The 18,273-nt window shown below is 34.8% G+C and overlaps 2 protein-coding genes across 2 annotated transcripts in view; one reads left to right on the forward strand and one right to left on the reverse strand.

The window, feature by feature from the left end:
* The window catches only part of LOC110456183 (methionine-R-sulfoxide reductase B1-A-like), an 8,193-nt gene extending 5,224 nt beyond the window's left edge, over positions 1-2,969 (reverse strand). Inside the window, exons 1-2 of the mRNA XM_021506759.1 lie at positions 2,910-2,969; positions 2,463-2,617 (exon numbers count right to left, since the gene is read on the reverse strand). Of these exons, the coding sequence (XP_021362434.1) occupies positions 2,463-2,517 (55 nt within the window). The 5' untranslated portion in view covers positions 2,518-2,617; positions 2,910-2,969. The remainder of the gene's footprint in view (positions 1-2,462; positions 2,618-2,909) is intronic.
* Positions 2,970-3,001: 32 nt separating this feature from the next.
* On the forward strand, positions 3,002-16,241 carry LOC110456182 (protein FAM227B-like). Its single transcript, XM_021506757.1, has 15 exons — positions 3,002-3,224; positions 4,783-4,950; positions 5,327-5,380; positions 6,268-6,341; positions 7,546-7,581; positions 7,746-7,859; positions 8,545-8,607; positions 9,899-10,039; positions 11,313-11,439; positions 12,204-12,311; positions 13,334-13,782; positions 14,142-14,299; positions 14,588-14,665; positions 15,336-15,483; positions 15,705-16,241. The coding sequence occupies exons 1-15, from the start codon at positions 3,104-3,106 to the stop codon at positions 15,774-15,776; spliced, it is 1,911 nt and encodes a 636-aa protein (XP_021362432.1). The 5' UTR covers positions 3,002-3,103; the 3' UTR covers positions 15,777-16,241.
* Positions 16,242-18,273: the final 2,032 nt, after the last annotated feature.

The following is an 18,273-nucleotide window of genomic DNA, read 5'->3' on the forward strand; positions in this document are numbered from 1 at the left end:
TATTTTTTTCCATGTTTCATTATCAAAATTAAAAACTTCATCCCATTTTTTTCTTCCAGTTGATATTGTATTATTTTTATTGAGTAAATAATAAAAATCTTGTGTCCCTTTTTTACTGCGGAAAAGTATTTCTAGATTAATTGGTATGAAAGGATAGATAGGACATGGTAAATCTTGTTTCTGTATATGTTTTCGAATAGCTGAAATAAGTCCTTGGTAATTAAGAAAGTTTGTATTTATACCAAAGAACTGTTGAAATTCCTGAAAAGAGTAAAACGAATTAGTGTCTTTATTGATTAAATCGCTAATAATAATAATTCCTTTATTGTACCAATCCCGATAAAAAATACTCTGATTATCTATTTTAATTACATTATTATACCATATTGGTGTTTTGGCCAATTTATCTGGAGATTGATATGAATAGTGTTTATTTGATAAGTTTATCCATGCTTCAAAAACATCTTTCCAAAATAAATTCTTACAGTTATTGTGACATATTGAAATATACTCAGTTCCACAGTTAGCCAAAATATGATCATCAACAGAAGTTCTTAGAATAATTTACTTGGACTTGTATAGAGTCTCCTTAACCATGTTAACTTTAGAGATTCAATGAAAGACTTTACATGTAACATTTTTAGACCTCCGTCAATGTATTTTTTAACAGTTATATCTCTTTTCACTTTATCTATTTTACTTTTCCATAAAAAAACCCAGTACAGTTCTGTGTTTAACTTTTTCAGGAAATTCTCATCTGGGTTATTCAGAAGAAGTTGTTGAAAGGTTTTTTAAGACAATTGACCCATGTGACCTTGAAAAAGGGTGAAGGTCAATAATTTGAACTAACCTGGCAGCCCTAATGTCAGCATGCCTCTGGCCAAATATCGTCAACAAAATTAAATTGAAGATAGGTATAATTCAATTAAAGATAAGTTCATCATATTTGAACCTATCTCCAATTGAATTGCACCTATCTTCAATTATTTGAATATATGTTAATTTGACGATTCATAGATACATGGAACGCAAAATTAACATATATTCAATTAATTGTACCTTTCTTCAAATAATTGAAGATAGGTACAATTAATTGAAGATAGGTTCAAAACCTAGGTACAAATGAATTGAACCTAGGTTCAAAACCTAGGTACAAATGAATTGAACCTAGGTACAAATACAACATATCCTCAATTGAATTGATCCAATCTCCAATTGAATTGCACCTATCTTCAATTATTTGAATATATGTTAATTCGACGATTCATAGATACATGGAACGCAAAAATAACATATATTCAATTAATTGTACCTATCTTCAATCAATTGAAGATTAAGGTACAATTAATTGAAGATAGGTTCAATTCAATTGAGGATATGTTGTACTCGTACCTAGGTTCAATTCAATTGGAGCTAGGTTGTACCTATCTTCAATTAATTGTACCTATCTTCACTTATTTGAAGATAGGTACAATTAATTAAATGTATATGTTAATTTGGCATTCCATTTACTTATTAAAATCTCAATTAGACATTGGTTGATAATTTCAGTATTGTTAGTGTATTGTGAAACAGGCAAGCAAAACAAGGATATGATACACAACAAAGTATCATGATATAATATGATTCCATGTATGTTAAATATGGCTTTGTTAGCCCAAATTTCCTCTGACCTTAACACCAGACTGACATTTTGACAGATAGATTTATGGTGTGGTCACTCTGGCTCGGACACCAGACTTAGACATCTATCTATCAAAATGTCTATTCTGGTGTCAGGCTAAAACTCAAATTAATGGCTTTGTTATCTTAGTACATGGGGTCCATCATACATGATCCATGAACAGGGAAATCTCAACCTCAGGTAAGATTTCCCTGTCCACGGATCACACATGTGAGATTCTATGAAACTAGATTCGTACCCTGGACCTCAGAACTGCTAGATGGACATGCACTTAACTATGCCCCTAACCACCCAGTCACCATGCAGTATATAGTCATCTGACATACCTGTAATTCCTTATAGTAGTAGTAATTCCTTATATGTATTTATTAAAAAATAGTTTTTTAATACCTATTTGTATCTTCAATTGTATTGCTTAAGATAGCATCCAAATAATGTTTGGCTTAAATATAATGATTAAAAAGTTATTATCGTTTTTGACATTTAGTTACTGTATAAATGCAAATTTCGTCTTTTTAACCAACAATGAATTAACTTTTGGAATGCTACCTTTAAATGGTGAAATTAAGAAAGAGTTTATAGTTCCGAACCAATATCAACCCTTTTAAAATCGGTCCAACACAATAGGATGCTTTCGTTAGCGTAGTGGCGGTTGGATGTTCTAGATATTGACCCAGTTTTCAGCTGGTTGAATTGGGTCATGTTTATGCTCCTAACTAGGCTAAGCTAGTAAAAGTTCAGAAATCAACTGTAATGTAATAGATATTTTTTGACGAACCTGTCTCGAAGTGATCTCTGTATTGTTCTCCGCTAAACCAGCCGCAAAACGACATGACGGATGGTCCTTACACAACGAATGTGATCTAGGCCTATTTCTAAGGAAGCACTGAGGTGACAGCGACACGGTTAATGTCGATAAGCTAACAGACTTGGCTGAAATATATATATATACGTTTACAGAACTTGAAGTTACTTATGGTTTAGGGCCTTAGTACCCTCAATTGCTCTTAAATACCGAAGAAAAGAAAATCAACTCATTTGGTTAACGTTTTAACTGATTACATTGGAACGATTGTATGTTAACATAACAGTTAGCTTTTAACGTTGATGCTCAAACCTTCCATAGATTAACATAATGATATTTGTTAAATTTCACTGTAACATTATTTACTTTACAACCATATTTATATATATTCTTTTCCATACGAGACCCAGTTAGATTTACATTTTTATGCTCAATTCCGTTATTTGTTCTCCATCTTTTCCTCCCTTATTACAGTGATCAAATCCGGAACACACGTTCTTTATTAGTCTTATGTGGTTACCATAGCCATCTGCGTCATTACAATGTATTGATTAGGACGGAATAACCAGATATATTTTCAAGCAGAATTTCGACACCGAAAATGCGCAAACAAAATGGCGAGGAGGAGTCGAGTAGATTCTCCTATGGAGATATTCGACGAAAATTCCGACTTGAAAAGAGACGAAATAGAGAAACAGAAGAAATTCTTAGAAGCTAGACAGCGTGCGCGTTCACGTATCCTTAGAAAATACTACAGCTGTGCGTAAATTGATGTATATGTCCCACGAATATCGGTTGCTAAGATTTCTATTTCGATCGAAATAAGTCTTTTTATTCAATATAAGTGATACGTTGCAACAATAATTTTGCAGAGCTATATGTGTGGTTGTGAAAAATATTAATTAAATGCACACGTGTCCTTGCCACTGGCCGATATGCTTATAAAATCAATGCTAAAATCGAATGTGACAGGTCAGATAGATCCACGGCCAATATTGAGTTTCAACATTGTACCTAACTTGTTATGTGAAAAGTGTTATGGTCAGCATGAATTTCAACCCCATGTTTAAAATTACCAAGTAATACATCGATATTAAGATTTGTAAATTGAATACATGTATAATGAACTTGAACTTCAGCTATTTAAATGATACATAAAAGCAGATTTTTTTTAAATCTGATATATGGCATTAAGGTTGATGGCTTTTTTTAAATATGCATAATTCCTCTTGTACTAGCTGTTTAAAGATTACTCACTGGCCTCAATTCAAGGCTGGTATTAAGACTCAGCTTGACAAACAATTTTTTAGCACATTTTTGAGCCATAGCAAGGCTACCGCCAGATAGTACTGAGTGAAGGAAAGTGTGTATAAACATTTGAAAAAAACACCCAGTAAGTCTCATATTGATCTTCAACTTCAACTTCAATGTTTTACTCGACAAAAACCATGTATGGTCATCACTTCAAGGGTGACTATGTACATCTGTGCAGTGTGGAGCCTTTGTGCGGTTAAAACTATATACAATCGGAAAAGTCTATTCCACCTCTCCCCTGACTGCCGCCTTGAAGGCGTCCAGGTCCTCGATGCTGGCGACGCTGGGTGGCAGGAGGTTCCATGTTGTGATGGTGCGGGGGATAAAAGAATGTCTGTATGCGTTGGTTGCCATATGCGGAGTTGATTGTGGAAAGATTCATGTAGCACAACCAAAATTTGTTTTTATGTGACATTACAATGACTAGTATGGTATGTACTCTGTCACTTTTATCAGACAAATGACCAGTAAAGTGTATGTTGCACAAAGGTGTAAAATATGTACAAGTTGTCCACAAATCGATGTCGATTCGGCTACACTAGTAAGCGTATGTACAATTAAGATGTTATATATGTACCACCGAAATGGCTTGATTTAGCTATGCTTTTCTACTGGGAAAAGGACTTTCTTCTACAAAGGAGGTACCAGTAATTATAACCAACCAGATGGTTGTAGAAAGTCAAAAAACATATTTTAACAATATGTAAAAGAGCGTGTTTGTGTAATAGAGGAAAGATGGAATGGGGTCAGAACTGTATTAAAACCAAAAACCTCTTAATTCTTTTTACAGATGCTCTAACCAATTGATGAACATATTTTGATACAGTGAAATGGAGTACATGAAATTGAGTATATTTTAGTAACATCAAAATTATTGTGAATAATTCAACCATAATTATTTACATACCATATTGTGTTATGAATTATTCGGATATTTCATATGACAGTATTGATTTTTGTTTCCTTAACAACTGCGAAGCATTTTTTATTGGTTCCATAGAAAAGGTAAATAAAAAGATCAGTAAACTTGATAGAAAACTACAAAAATACACACAGCTGGTTGTTGAGAGTCGGGCATCAGATGTTGATGATGGGGATGCTGAGCATATCAACAGTGAAAGGGGACGAGACACATACCAGAGGAGAGGTCAATATTCTTCACATTCTGTACACATTATTGATTCATAACAAGAAATAATTATCAATTATAAATGCAATCAAAATACTAGACAGACAAATATTGCTGACAGTACAAGGAGATCAAATGACATGAGTTATATGTAAAAGAAAGTAATTGATGATGTAGTCATGAGATTATGGTACATGTATTAGGATTGAGAAAAGTTTATAAATGGTTTTCAGTTTTCTTATGTAATTGTCCAGAAGGTTGAAAGGAAAACTTATTTTTTAATGTTGGAGTAAACATCACATATTATGTATGATATATTCTACTGCAACAGGACAAGAACCAGTGTTTCCCTGTGAAAACTTGTATTAACAGTCACCTGTATTTCTGTTTGCAGAAAAGGAAACAAGAGAAGTGAATAAATTTGCTGGGTATTTTACTATGAAACAAAGTATGTATAACAACAGCTATGCATTATTTTACTTTTTTGACTATATATATTGTACTGTAAACCTTCTTTTATTCATGTTCAGTTAACAAACAAATATTTCGCACCAAGATACCCAAGACCATATCAAAATAATTGATGATAATTAACCATTTGGACCTGATTTCTCCTAAAGTTATCAACAACCTTCTACCTTCCCTTACATCCCTTTAAGACAAACTTTTCATAAAAATGATGACATATGGTCAAATCCCAACATCATGGAAATTGATCATGACCAGTGGACCATGTAGGTAATTGTCAATCTTAAGAGAAATATTGAAATATGTTTTTATCATATTTCCAGATATATTATAGCAGGTAAACACCAACTGTAAGGATGTACTATATATCACCTGCTTAACATCTATGACAATGTAAATGCTAATTTAGACAAAGAGGAAGATATGAGAACAGTATTTTGTGACAGTATAATAGGAATTCAAAAACCTTAAAATTACTTTGTACCAACTGAAAATGCACATGTGACGTAGATTATGAATTTTATGTCAACCCAGAACATTTTATCTTCTTTTATCAAATATTTATTGATTGTAGATAATTATTCTAACAATTTACATACACCTAAATATTATACTAAATTTCATATTTCTTTTTAAAACTACATAATATACCTTCAGGTAAACTCCTTATTAAAGATAGGAGATTCCCTTATAGATCATCACACATCATCACACATTATTCTTGTGATTCCATGGTTTTGTACATGTAACTTAATACATTTATTAAACATACATGAAAGTCATCTTTAAAAGTGATTGAAAAGATATTCAACTAATGTCAGTTTCTTTTACTTATTCTTCATTAGTTGCATTTTCATTTTCCTTAAGCATTCTTACCTGGAAGAAGTGAGAGAGTGAAGCATATATCGAAAGTCAGCATGCAGCCCAGTAAAACTACAGCGGTGGGTGTTCTACCTTCAAGAATGCAAAACTAAGTGTTGACAATCAGAAATTACACATTCAATTTAATAAATGCTTTCAAAAAGAACAAAGCATAACTGAAATCTTTCTGGTAAGAAATGTAACCCTTAATTGGTCTCTTTGAAGACTTCTGTATTGGTTCATGTTCCATTAATTAATTTTTACACTTTGATAATGGTTTATATGTTCTCTTTGTAGACTTTGATATATTATTGGTTTATGTTGCATTTGAACACTTTGTTCTTTTAGTACACTTCACAATGTGTAGACTGCAATATATATATGATGGTTCTTGTTGTATGTGTAGGCCCTGATGATGGTTCTTGTTGTATTTGTAGGCTCTGATGATGGTTCTTGTTGTATGTGTAGGCTCTGATGATGGTTCTTGTTGTATGTGTAGGCTCTGTTGATGGTTCTTGTTGTATGTGTAGGCTCTGATGATGGTTCTTGTTGTATGTGTAGGCTCTGATGATGGTTCTTGTTGTATTTGTTGGCCCTGATGATGGATCTTGGTGTATTTGTAGGCTCTGATGATGATTCTTGTTGTATTTGTTGGCCCTGATGATGGTTCTTGTTGTATTTGTAAGCTCTGATGATGGTTTTTGTTGTATGTGTAGGCTCTGTTGATGATTCTTGTTGTATTTGTAGGCTCTGATGATGGTTCTTGTTGTATGTGTAGGCTCTGAGGATGGTTTTTGTTGTATATGTAGGCCCTGATGATGGATTTTGTTGTATGTGTAGGCTCTGATGATGGGTCTTGTTGTATTTGTAGGCTCTGATTATGATTCTTGTTGTATTTGAGGCTCTGATGATGGTTGTTGTTGTATGTGTAGGCCCTGATGATGGGTCTTGTTGTATTTGTAGGCCCTGATGATGATTCTTGTTGCATTTGTAGGCTCTGATGATTGTTCTTGTTGTATTTGTAGGCCCTGATTATGGTTTTTGTTGTATTTGTTGGCCCTGATGATGGATCTTGTTGTATTTGTAAGCTCTGATGATGGTTCTTGATGTATTTGTAAGCTCTGATGATGGTTCTTGTTGTATGTGTAGGCTCTGATGATGGTTTTTGTTGTATGTGTAGGCCCTGATGATGGTTCTTGTTGTATTTTTTGACTCAGATTATTATTCATGATTATGGTTGTGGTTGCCTTTAGACTATACTGATGATTCTGGTTCTTTTTGCAGGTGAAGAAGGACTCTGGAAAACCAAAATTTGTAGAGGTATGTTATAAGTAATTACCGGCATCAACTTCATTTTTAGAGGATGAAATACTTTAAAAAACAATAAGAAGATGAAAATTTGTGTGCTTATAAAGAGGGAGTGTGTTGAATGTTGATTGAGTGATGCATGTCTAACACCTGTTGTTTTGTTGTCATGGCTACAGCTACACCAGTACCCTGGGTTTGACCACACAGAGCTGACTGTACTCCCTGATGAGATCCTCGTAGAGGACATGTTGAGGAAGGCTGCTGATGCACATGTACAACTGAATGTAAAGGTAGGCATGTACACATACAGTTTAACCTCAAGGTACATATAGGTTAGCACACGGATGCTTATCTAAAAGTTACAGGAGGCATGTACATTTGTTTCTCAAAGAAAATAATTGAGTAGGTATACATAGGTCTCAAAGTTGTGTATACATGTATGGACATGATATGAGCATCTTAAGTCAGGTAGGTATACATGTAGATAATAAAAGAAAGTGCCCCTGAGTTTGTTTTATGGTGTGGCGTCCGAGTTAGTTGTCAACTTTTCCTTTAAATAGCTTCATCATAAGACCAGTCCAACAGAAAGACCTTGAATAATGATATTAGGTCAGTAGTAAGAGGGCTATAAAATGTTCTCATATAAATGGCCTATTGACTTAACTTCAAGGTCACATGGGTCAAATAAGCTAAAAATTTAAACAACATTATCTAAAGAAACACTATCTGGAGCCATGATACTTGGCTATGTTTTGTATATAGTGCTATAATGTTACCTGGTATGGAGTGCTATAATGTTACCTGGTATATGGAGTGCTATAATGTTACCTGGTATGGAGTGCTATGATGTTACCTGGTATGGAGTACTATAATGTTACCTGGTATGGAGTACTATAATGTTACCTGGTATGGAGTACTATAATGTTACCTGGTATGGAGTATGTTTCCTTATAACAATGACATTGTTTGTTACAGCCATCATATGCCCCAGACTTTGAGTTGTGGTACTACTCAGAATTATCAAAGGGAGTTTTTCTGGTAAGAAAAAGCTATTATCATATACACAATGCACTGTTTTTCATAGCAGCATCAACACTTATTTGATCACTTTTCTAAATATATATCTATACAACACAAATTCCATTTTGATTAGCGTAATTCTAGAGTCATTAACTTGTAAAACACATTTTCTAAATCACCCATATGATATTCAACACTCTACAACACATTAATCTTAAAACAGTACTTTTACAAAAATAGTCCCTCCTAAAACAGACTGCATATATTCAAAAGGTTTGTTACATTAGCGAAGGTACACTTGTAAGTAGTCAAAGTAAGTATAAACAGTGATATTTTCTCTACACATATGATGTTATGAATGCAAATTAAGTGATAACATTTAAAAAAAAATTGTGGTATCTATTTAATGATATTTATTTAGGAGGTAGTCTTGTGGTAGGATACCAGGCTCGTGCCCGAAGTGTTGTGTGTTGTTTCTTTGAGCAAGATACTTTACTCCGCTTGTTCCAGTCTACTCAGCTGTAAATGAGTACGTGGTTGGGCAGTGCTAGAATTGTTGAATGCTAACTGTTAGCGCCGAAATGGCAGCTCCGGCTGTATGCTCCCCCGGGAGTTGAGAAATGTATTGGCTGGTTGCAAAGGCCCTATAACCACGGATAATAATTTGTGAACCGCTTTGAGACGACCTACAAACTAGGTCGTGATAAAGCGGTATATAAGAACCTCCAATTATTATTATTATATTAGTTTGATTTTAACAAACATATCATTTATTCCAATCCATGATGTCATCTTATCAGGTTATTTTATCATATGAATTGAAATTTGTGTTTTCAGTAAATAATAACAATATTTTTCAAAGTTGGAGTATAAATTAATAGTTTTGTGAAAATTCTACATATATATATATGTAATTAATATCCCTAACTTTGATGATAGAAAATTGAATCCATGATAAAAAAATCGGAATTTAGTGATTTTACAAATTCAGTTTATGATTTCATTAAATAAATATCTTTTTATGAAATTTTTATATGATATTAATAATGTCAAAAAATGAAATTTGTGATGTCAGAAAATAGATTTAATGATATTGATAATTATTACATATTGTGATTAAGTAACTAATTGAATGACACCCAATAGATGTAGAGGGCTATTAAAATTTTGGTTTCAGTTACAGACTGTAAACTTAACACAAAAGTCCTAAATGAACTCTATTAAGTGCATATTTTCTGTAGAGTAACTTACCTGGAAAAATCTAGTATCAAAGCAAACACTTATTCAATAGTTTTGATTGTTTTAACAGGACATGTTTTGGTTCTTGTTCCTGGAGAAGTATCAGTCAAGTAAGAATTCTCAAGTGAAACTCTTCAACAGGACAGCCCACAACTTTGTCAAACTTTTACTGTATGTCAGGAATCCACTCCACAGGGATGTGTTTTTCAAGGTAAGTACATGAAGGCTAGTGTAAGCTGTACATGTAGACTAGCCAGTGTAAGTTGTACATGTAGACTAGCCAGTGTAAGCTGTATGTGTAGACTAGCTAGTGTAAGCTGTACGTGTAGACTAGCTAGTGTAAGTTGTACATGTAGACTAGCCAGTTTAAGCTGTACCTGTAGACTAGCTAGTGTAAGTTGTACATGTAGACTAGCCAGTGTAAGTTGTGCATGTAGACTAACCAGTGTAAGCTGTACGTGTTGACTAGCTAGTGTAAGTTGTACATGTAGACTAGCAAGTGTAAGCTGTACGTGTAGACTAGCAAGTGTAAGCTGTACGTGTAGACTAGCCAGTGTAAGCTGTATGTGTAGACCAGCCAGTGTAAGCTGTATGTGTAGACTAGCTATTGTAAGCTATACGTGTTGACTAGCTAGTGTAAGTTGTACATATAGACTAGCCAGTGTAAGTTGTACATGTAGACTAGCCAGTTTAAGCTGTACCTGTAGACTAGCTAGTGTAAGTTGTACATGAAGACTAGCCAGTGTAAGCTGTACATGTAGACTAGCCAGTGTAAGCTGAATGTGTAGACTAGCTAGTGTAAGCTGTATGTGTAGACTAGCTAGTGTAAGCTGTACAAGTAGACTAGCCAGTGTAAACTGTACATGTAGACTAGCCAGTGTAAGCTGTACGTGTAGACTAGATAATGTAAGCTGTACGTGTAGACTAGCCAGTGTAAGCTGTACGTGTAGACTAGCCAGTGTAAGCTGTACGTGTATACTAGATAATGTAAGCTGTACGTGTAGACTAGCCAGTGTAAGCTGTACCTGTTGACTAGCTAGTGTAAGTTGTACATGTAGACTAGCTAGTGTAAGCTGTATATGTAGACTAGCTAGTGTAAGCTGTACATGTAGACTAGCTAGAGTAAGCTGTACATGTAGACTAGCCAGTGTAAGCTGAATGTGTAGACTAGCTAGTGTAAGCTGTACGTGTAGACTAGCTAGTGTAAGTTGTACATGTAGACTAGCAAGTGTAAGCTGTACATGTAGACTAGCTAGTGTAAGCTGTACATGTAGACTAGCTACACGTATATACACATCACAGTGTGTAATATTTCAAAAATTTGTTATCTGGTTAACAATTTTTTTATTTCATTTCACTAAAACTACTGGTCAAAAAATTTGCCCAAAGTAGCAATTTGGTGAGTAAGTAAGCACATACTTACATTATCCAGTGACTGACAGTTCTAGTTGACTTTATTGTGTTTGACTGCGGTGATATTTCAGGACTACCCAAGTCTGATGTCTCAAGCCATCTATGCTGCCTACTGCCACTCATTCCCAGACTCCTACAAACAGTTTGGGGAGCAGTTTAAGGAGGACTTGGTGGCTTTGGTGTATCAGTGGATTGCTGGTAAGTGATTTTTTCCTGCCTGGCTTGAAATCACCTCTCAATGACTCGCTATCTGATGTAAGATATTGATATATATATATATGTGTGTGTTTTAAAGGGTTGTGATTAAGGGAGTTAATAAATTTGTGACTAAAAGAGTGTAATAAAGAGTTAAGAGTAAGGGATTGTTTTAAAGGGTTGAAAAAGGGAATATAATGAAGGGTTGTGATTATGGTAGTGTAATTAAGTGTTGTGACTTAAAGAGTGTAATAAAGGGATGTTACGAAGGAAATATAATGAAGGGTTGAAAGTGGGGGAATGTTTTAAAGGGCTGTGACTTAGAGAATGCTTGTGAATAGTTAGTGTATATTATAAAGGGCTGTGACAGAGGGAGTATAATTAAAGGTTGTGTTAAAAAAAATGTGTGTGATAATGGTTTGTGACTCGGGGAGTGTAATAAAGTGTTATTACTAAGGAGATATGATAAAGGATTGGGATTAAGTGTAATAAAGTGTTGTTACTAAGGCGATATAATAAAGGGTTGTGATTTTCATAGTGTAATCAATTAAGGGTTGTGACTAAGAGTGTTATAAAGGATTGTACTAAGGGAATGTAATAAAGGGTTGTAATAAAAGGGTGTAATAAGGTTTTGAATAAGGGAGTGTAATAATGAATTTTGACTAAGGGAGTGTAATAAATGGTTGTGATTAAAAGAGTACAGTAAAGTAGTTAGAAAATTAAAAATCTTTGATAAAGTTAGTTGCACCACTTCTCAAATTCTACAGGTATCAAACCTACCCCTCGGATTTGGATGGCATGGCATTTTGATAAACTTGAGCCACCAAACATAAAGATGAGAGAAGAAATGGCAAATGCTCAGAAAAAGAAGAAAAGTAAGTTTCTAAACTGTTTAAGCAGAACTGACATTGCCTCTAAAAATATACAAAAAAATCAATAATCAATATAATACAATGGACTTCTATTGATTGTATTACAAGCAAGTAAAGTAAAGTACATAATGTTAATTTGAAGTTTTTGTTTATAGTTTGAATGATCTAAGGTATCCATGAAATTCCTTTTTGAATATGAATTTTGGTGGAACAGTTTGTTTAATTGAACGTTTTGGAAAATAAAATGGATTTACTTGAACTTACAGTGAGTTTGGTTACTAAACACTTGATAGATTTATCACATGGATCCAAAGGACTGTTTGTAAGTCAGAAAGTTCTTCAAACAACTTCTTCTGAATTGCTGATTGGAATTCATCCCCACTTTAACTGGAAGCATCCCTAGATGGTGGGAATCTAAAATGTATAGAAGGTGGCAACGGTCATCTGTCGACATATCGATCTGACTGAAAGATACCATTCTACAATGAAATGCAAATGATTAAAATACTAAACTGTAAAAATTTAGGTTTCGTGTAACTATTTTTAACAAGCATGTTCTTCTTAAATGTCTCCCCGTATTAGCTGCTATATCATCCTGAGTCTATCATGCTTTTGTAATTAAGAATATGCGAATCATAAATGTGGTATTCTGTTTCTTTGTAGGAATACCCATTAATCTCATCTAATTTTCACAGCATGGAATAGATTGACCTTTGGTTTCTTTAATATATAAATGTGTTGTAAATTCCAATGTCCGTGGATCGTTTCAATGGTGATGGTTGAGATCCCAACCCAATAACTATCATCCAAATACACTTACATACAATAGCTCTGTTGTTGTATTTTGGCCTGTATCCTTGCATTTCTAAAGTGGCCAGTGATGAATCTTAGTGTTAAATTGCAACAACTTCATCACATTTACTTATGAAAATGTAGCCATATAAATCATTTGCTAGATTGAGTGGTTCAATACACAACAATATATTTTGTACATAATTGCTCTCCTTTTTTTTTTTATATCTCAGCGACTTCAGCCACACTCAACTTTGACTTCTTGGACTCCCTGTTCTCCAGTAATGGAAGTCAGTACACCTCTATGACCTCCCTCAACCAATCCGTGTCTAAGTCGTCCATGCAGAGCTATGGCGGCCGTAACAGGAAGCATGGAACCCTGCGGAAAAGGGGTTCTGTAACGGGAGTGACACCCAGATATAGAAGTCAGTCGCCGGGTTCTTCACAGGATGGAGCCATTATTGATACAGTGGCTGAACATCAAGTTGTGGATAACAAAAGGATGGGTGGAATGGGCAAGAAACAATCAGATCCTCGTAAGATAATGGATGCGCTGACACCAATAAGGGAGACAACTCTAGAAGATGAACATGTCAAAATGAAGATAAAAACCTCAAACGCCTCTGTAGTCATGGCAAAGGCAGCTGCAATGAAATCGTCCAATGACAAATTCTACAAAGAGGTACTTTAATACATAATTTTTAAATCACTGAGATGTCTTTTTAGAACAAAATTAAGGTTAAAAATAAATGTTTACCATATAAGTTTATATGTTCAAATGATGAGATAAAATTTGCATGATGATCATACTATTTGTAGGCAATTTTGGCATCATATGATCTTGGGATCAGGAATTCAAATGTTATTTAAAAGAAAGGTGTTATAATCCACTTTCGTACTGTGAAGCAGAGCTAGCCCAAAATGGGGGATTTTTTTTGCCATGGTTGCTTAAATATCCAGGTGAGCAATACAAGCTGCCTGGGCCTGTTGTTAACATAACAAACATTTGCCTTGTGTTCAGTCAAATTTGTTATGTTACAGTCTCACCCTGCTTGCAGAGGACCTGACTTCCGGCGTTCTTTGTTCAACATCCATGGCCAGAGTCCCCTATTGGCTCATTTCCTGCGCATGAGAAATATATCACAGGAGGGGGGTATGGTGGTACGCGTCCGTCGCACGGAGCTCGAGAATCTACCAGCATATCCTTTACCGATATATATACTTAACATTTTTTCTTTTTGGTATGTAGTACAATATATGCTACATATTCTTTACTAAATTTTAGGCTGATCTCAGTGATTAATCAAATATTTTGGCTGTAATGCTGCATCATAAACTTCAAACTATTATTTAGATTGTTTTGATCATAAATTCTATATACAAAATGTATTCACATTATATAGCTGTTATCTGAACTACACATGGTAGGTATATGTTGAGACTCTTAATTGGTGATGCAGCATGTTACTTTCCTTAACAGTATTTACTCTTGATGCACCAACATATAAAGAACTAATTAAAGATTCCTTTAAGAGGGTTAGAGAGATCGAAAAAGAATATGACCGGTAAGTATTATTAATTTTGTATAATACAACCTATTTAGTTATTCATATTGCTGATAACAGCTTTGAAGCATACCAGTACTCCCAAAATCAATCAGCTTGAAAATACATTATGTAGTTATCAACAAAACTGAAGTGATGATAGTTACCTTTATTTGTAGTCAGTCTGTAGTAAATCTGCCAGTCTGTTGTCAATGTGTATCCCTATATAGAAGAAACGGACCAAAAATCTGTGAAACACCATGTACAATGCCATTATCTATAAAAGGGTTAAGACACAGCTAATCAAGATATCTATATGCAACATATAATTGATATGAAGTTGGTTATATCTTTGTTAAAGCAGAGGTATAAAAATAATATGGAGAATACTGGAAGTGATAAGTGGATAATTTCAATAGAATATTTCTCAGGACTGGAAAAGTTCCAGGTACATGTATAAGAAGTCTGTAATCAGTCTGTAGGTCTGTAGTAAATAACATCACTATGCATGTAAACAAGTACATTTTCTGTACGAACTGTTCAACATTTAGATAAATTTGGACCCCATCATTATGTTGCAATGTTGCTGGTGGATAAAATATATTGTTGCCAATAAGTTGATGATCTTACACAATAATAACTGGTACAGTCAAATTAGACATGCTATTCAGTAGAACATACTTTCCAACAGATTCTATGATAAGAATGTGCGGGAGAGCTTAGCCTCCACAAAGAAACACCGGGAGATGAACCAGGAGTACCAGAAGCTACAGTGCTCTCTACTGGCCAGACCCAAGGAGGTCAAACGTCTGTGTGAACTCCTAATCCTGGAACAGAATGTAAGCATATTACATTCTCTAACTAAAATATCAGCCTGTAAATGAGACATGTGAAACCACTGTCAAGCAATGATTAAATAATAATAGTTTTGGATAATTTGTAAAGGTGTTATAATAATTAATGGATGAAGACCTTTGAAGTATTACAGTAAATGCCTGTATCCATAGGCTGTTGTTCTCCCAACCTTCTACACTGAAGTACTTACTCTTTTTGTCAACAGAAAGACCAAGACTCTGTGTCAGCTGGTGCTGATGCTGCTCTCGAGTCAGCGTTACTGGCTTGTCAGGATTGATGCGCTGATGGAGACGAGCAGGGCTACTCGTATCTGTGAAACTTACATCGGTACTATCACTGCAGTAAGGACTCTGCTGGTTGTAGACATGCTTACAACACAAACCAGCACATTTATGGTGGAAGTGTGATGATTCCATTGGAACAGATCAATCCGACTTTCTTTTGGCAGGTATCCCGTGCCAAAGTGTTATACAGACCCAACTTTTATTTTGAATACAATGTAAAATGTGAATATTGTAATATACACAGGTTTGTATAGTTCACACAATGTACATCAAGTCTGTTTAATGAAAGTATGTGCAAGTTGCAAATGTGTGATGACATCTGTGCCAGTCATTGATAACCTACACCTGTACTATACAGTGTTACCATTACCTTTGACTAATATTCTGTATTCCGTCTTTGCGTATTGCAGAGTTATCTTCTCTTGGAAACAGGTATTGATTGTTACGTCATTGGTTTGTGCGAGAAAATTACGGCGTTTTCTCAAAAATTGATGACGTTACTCTCACGAACAAGTGACGTAACAATCAATACCTGCTCCCAAGAGAAGATAACTCTGCAATACGCAAAGACGGAATAGCCATGTTGAAATCCATTTTCCTTTTCATGTACTACAGAACATCCTTCAAACAATTTTGTTGGTAAGAATGATCTGTTATCAAATGATCTGTGATATATTTAATAAATGTTGATTAAATCATATTAAGCATTGGATTTTCTTTTATCAGAAGTGTAGCGGAACTGGCCTGGATAGATCGTCAGCAACCAGATAGCTCAATTGGTAGAGCGTCTGTCTAGAGTTTGGATGGTCCCGGGCACGAACCCAGTCTGGCCGTGCATTTTTCTGCTCCTATTACATTTGGTGCCTGTGACCAACTCTTGTTTCAAGTAATAGGTGAATGCTTGACAAAGGGATACCTGAATCTGGGTTGTAAATAGTTAGGTCTTCTGGGGTGACTTAGAAAAAGAAAGGAGGGATGTAGCAGAACTGGACTGTGTCAATCATCGCCGACCAGATAGCTTAATTGGTAGAGCGTCCGTCTCGAGTTCGGAGGGTCCAGGTATGGCTGTGCATTTTCCCACTCCTATTACAGAAGTATGCACTTCTCAACAAAACAATCACTATATAAAGGATTTGATAACTTGCGTGCATTTTTACCATGGTTTAGGTTTCTGTTGTAATGGCATAGCATACAGATCCACTGAAAGTCAACCTTCACCCAGATACTTAGCTTCAGTTCAAGCACAAGCACTAGCCTTGTTGGTCAAAACACCTGCCAATATAATGATTAATAAAGGTTACAAACTCAATTGTGTTAATAAAATACCCTTCTTTGAGAAACACGATTGTGACATAACCATTCACAATGTCTCTGCAAAAAGTCTAAATTGACAGGTAAATACTTTTTTGTAATGTGTCAAAACAGTAGCAGTGTACAGTAGCATATGGTGGCCATGGGAGATAGTTTTGTACAATGAATAACCCCTGTAATATTACATGTATCATTTTTTTTTACAAAAATCAGCATATACATGATGAAGTGGACTATAATTAAAAAAAAAAAAAAAAAAAAAAAATGGTTCGAGACTACAATTTTGAGCATTTACAACTCTGTGTCTAAACAAAAGCTTGCATTTCATGTAGTCTATTTTTGTACTCAGCACATGTGTTAACTCCACCGTAATGACCTATGCTAAAACGCGAGTATTTCTGTTACCGAGCAGGCAAAATTTAATTTAAGACAGGTTTAAAGAAAAAAATATTACCTGCGGGGGTCAAATTTTTGGTTAAAAATCAAGACTTTTTGCAATTTTTGGTGTGGTAACCATGATTTTCACAAGACCCAAATCTGGGGAAAACAATTATTGAAAAAAAAATTCAGTCATCTAAACAAAATGTAGTTTATAAACATATATATATATGTAGGTGTGTTGTGCAGGATAAATCCGCTATCCATGCCCTTTATTTTTAGGATCAGGCCATTTCTACTGTACTCTGCTACCCTTCTCTATTCATTTTTGGGTGGATCTTTCGATACATAGAAAAATAATTGGTTTCACACATTGCTGTCCCAGGGAAAAGATGCTGAATTCCTAGTTGGAAGCTTTAAACAGGCAGTATGTAGGTAATTCAGCATTGGTCTAGTTATATTGATAGATAACTAATATTGGTGTAACTTAATGCATGGGATGTCTTTCCCATGTATTACTCCAGCATTATGTAAAACTTCTGCATATCGTTAGAAATGTGTTGTATTTGCCCGCTTGCAATAACATGGATCTGATGCCAACATTAGAGCAGTACCTCACAGAAATACCATGCAGAGAGTATCCAACACATTATTCCATCATAGCACCGTATACATGGGTAAAACAGTCGGCAGTATATAGTAATACAGTCTTAACTCTAGTACTGTATACAGACAATGGGTAAAACAGTCGGCAGTATATATATATTAATACAGTCTTAACTATAGTACCGTATACAGACA

Source organism: Mizuhopecten yessoensis, unplaced genomic scaffold (genome assembly GCF_002113885.1).
Source record: "Mizuhopecten yessoensis strain PY_sf001 unplaced genomic scaffold, ASM211388v2 scaffold8557, whole genome shotgun sequence".
NCBI lineage: Eukaryota > Metazoa > Mollusca > Bivalvia > Pectinida > Pectinidae > Mizuhopecten > Mizuhopecten yessoensis.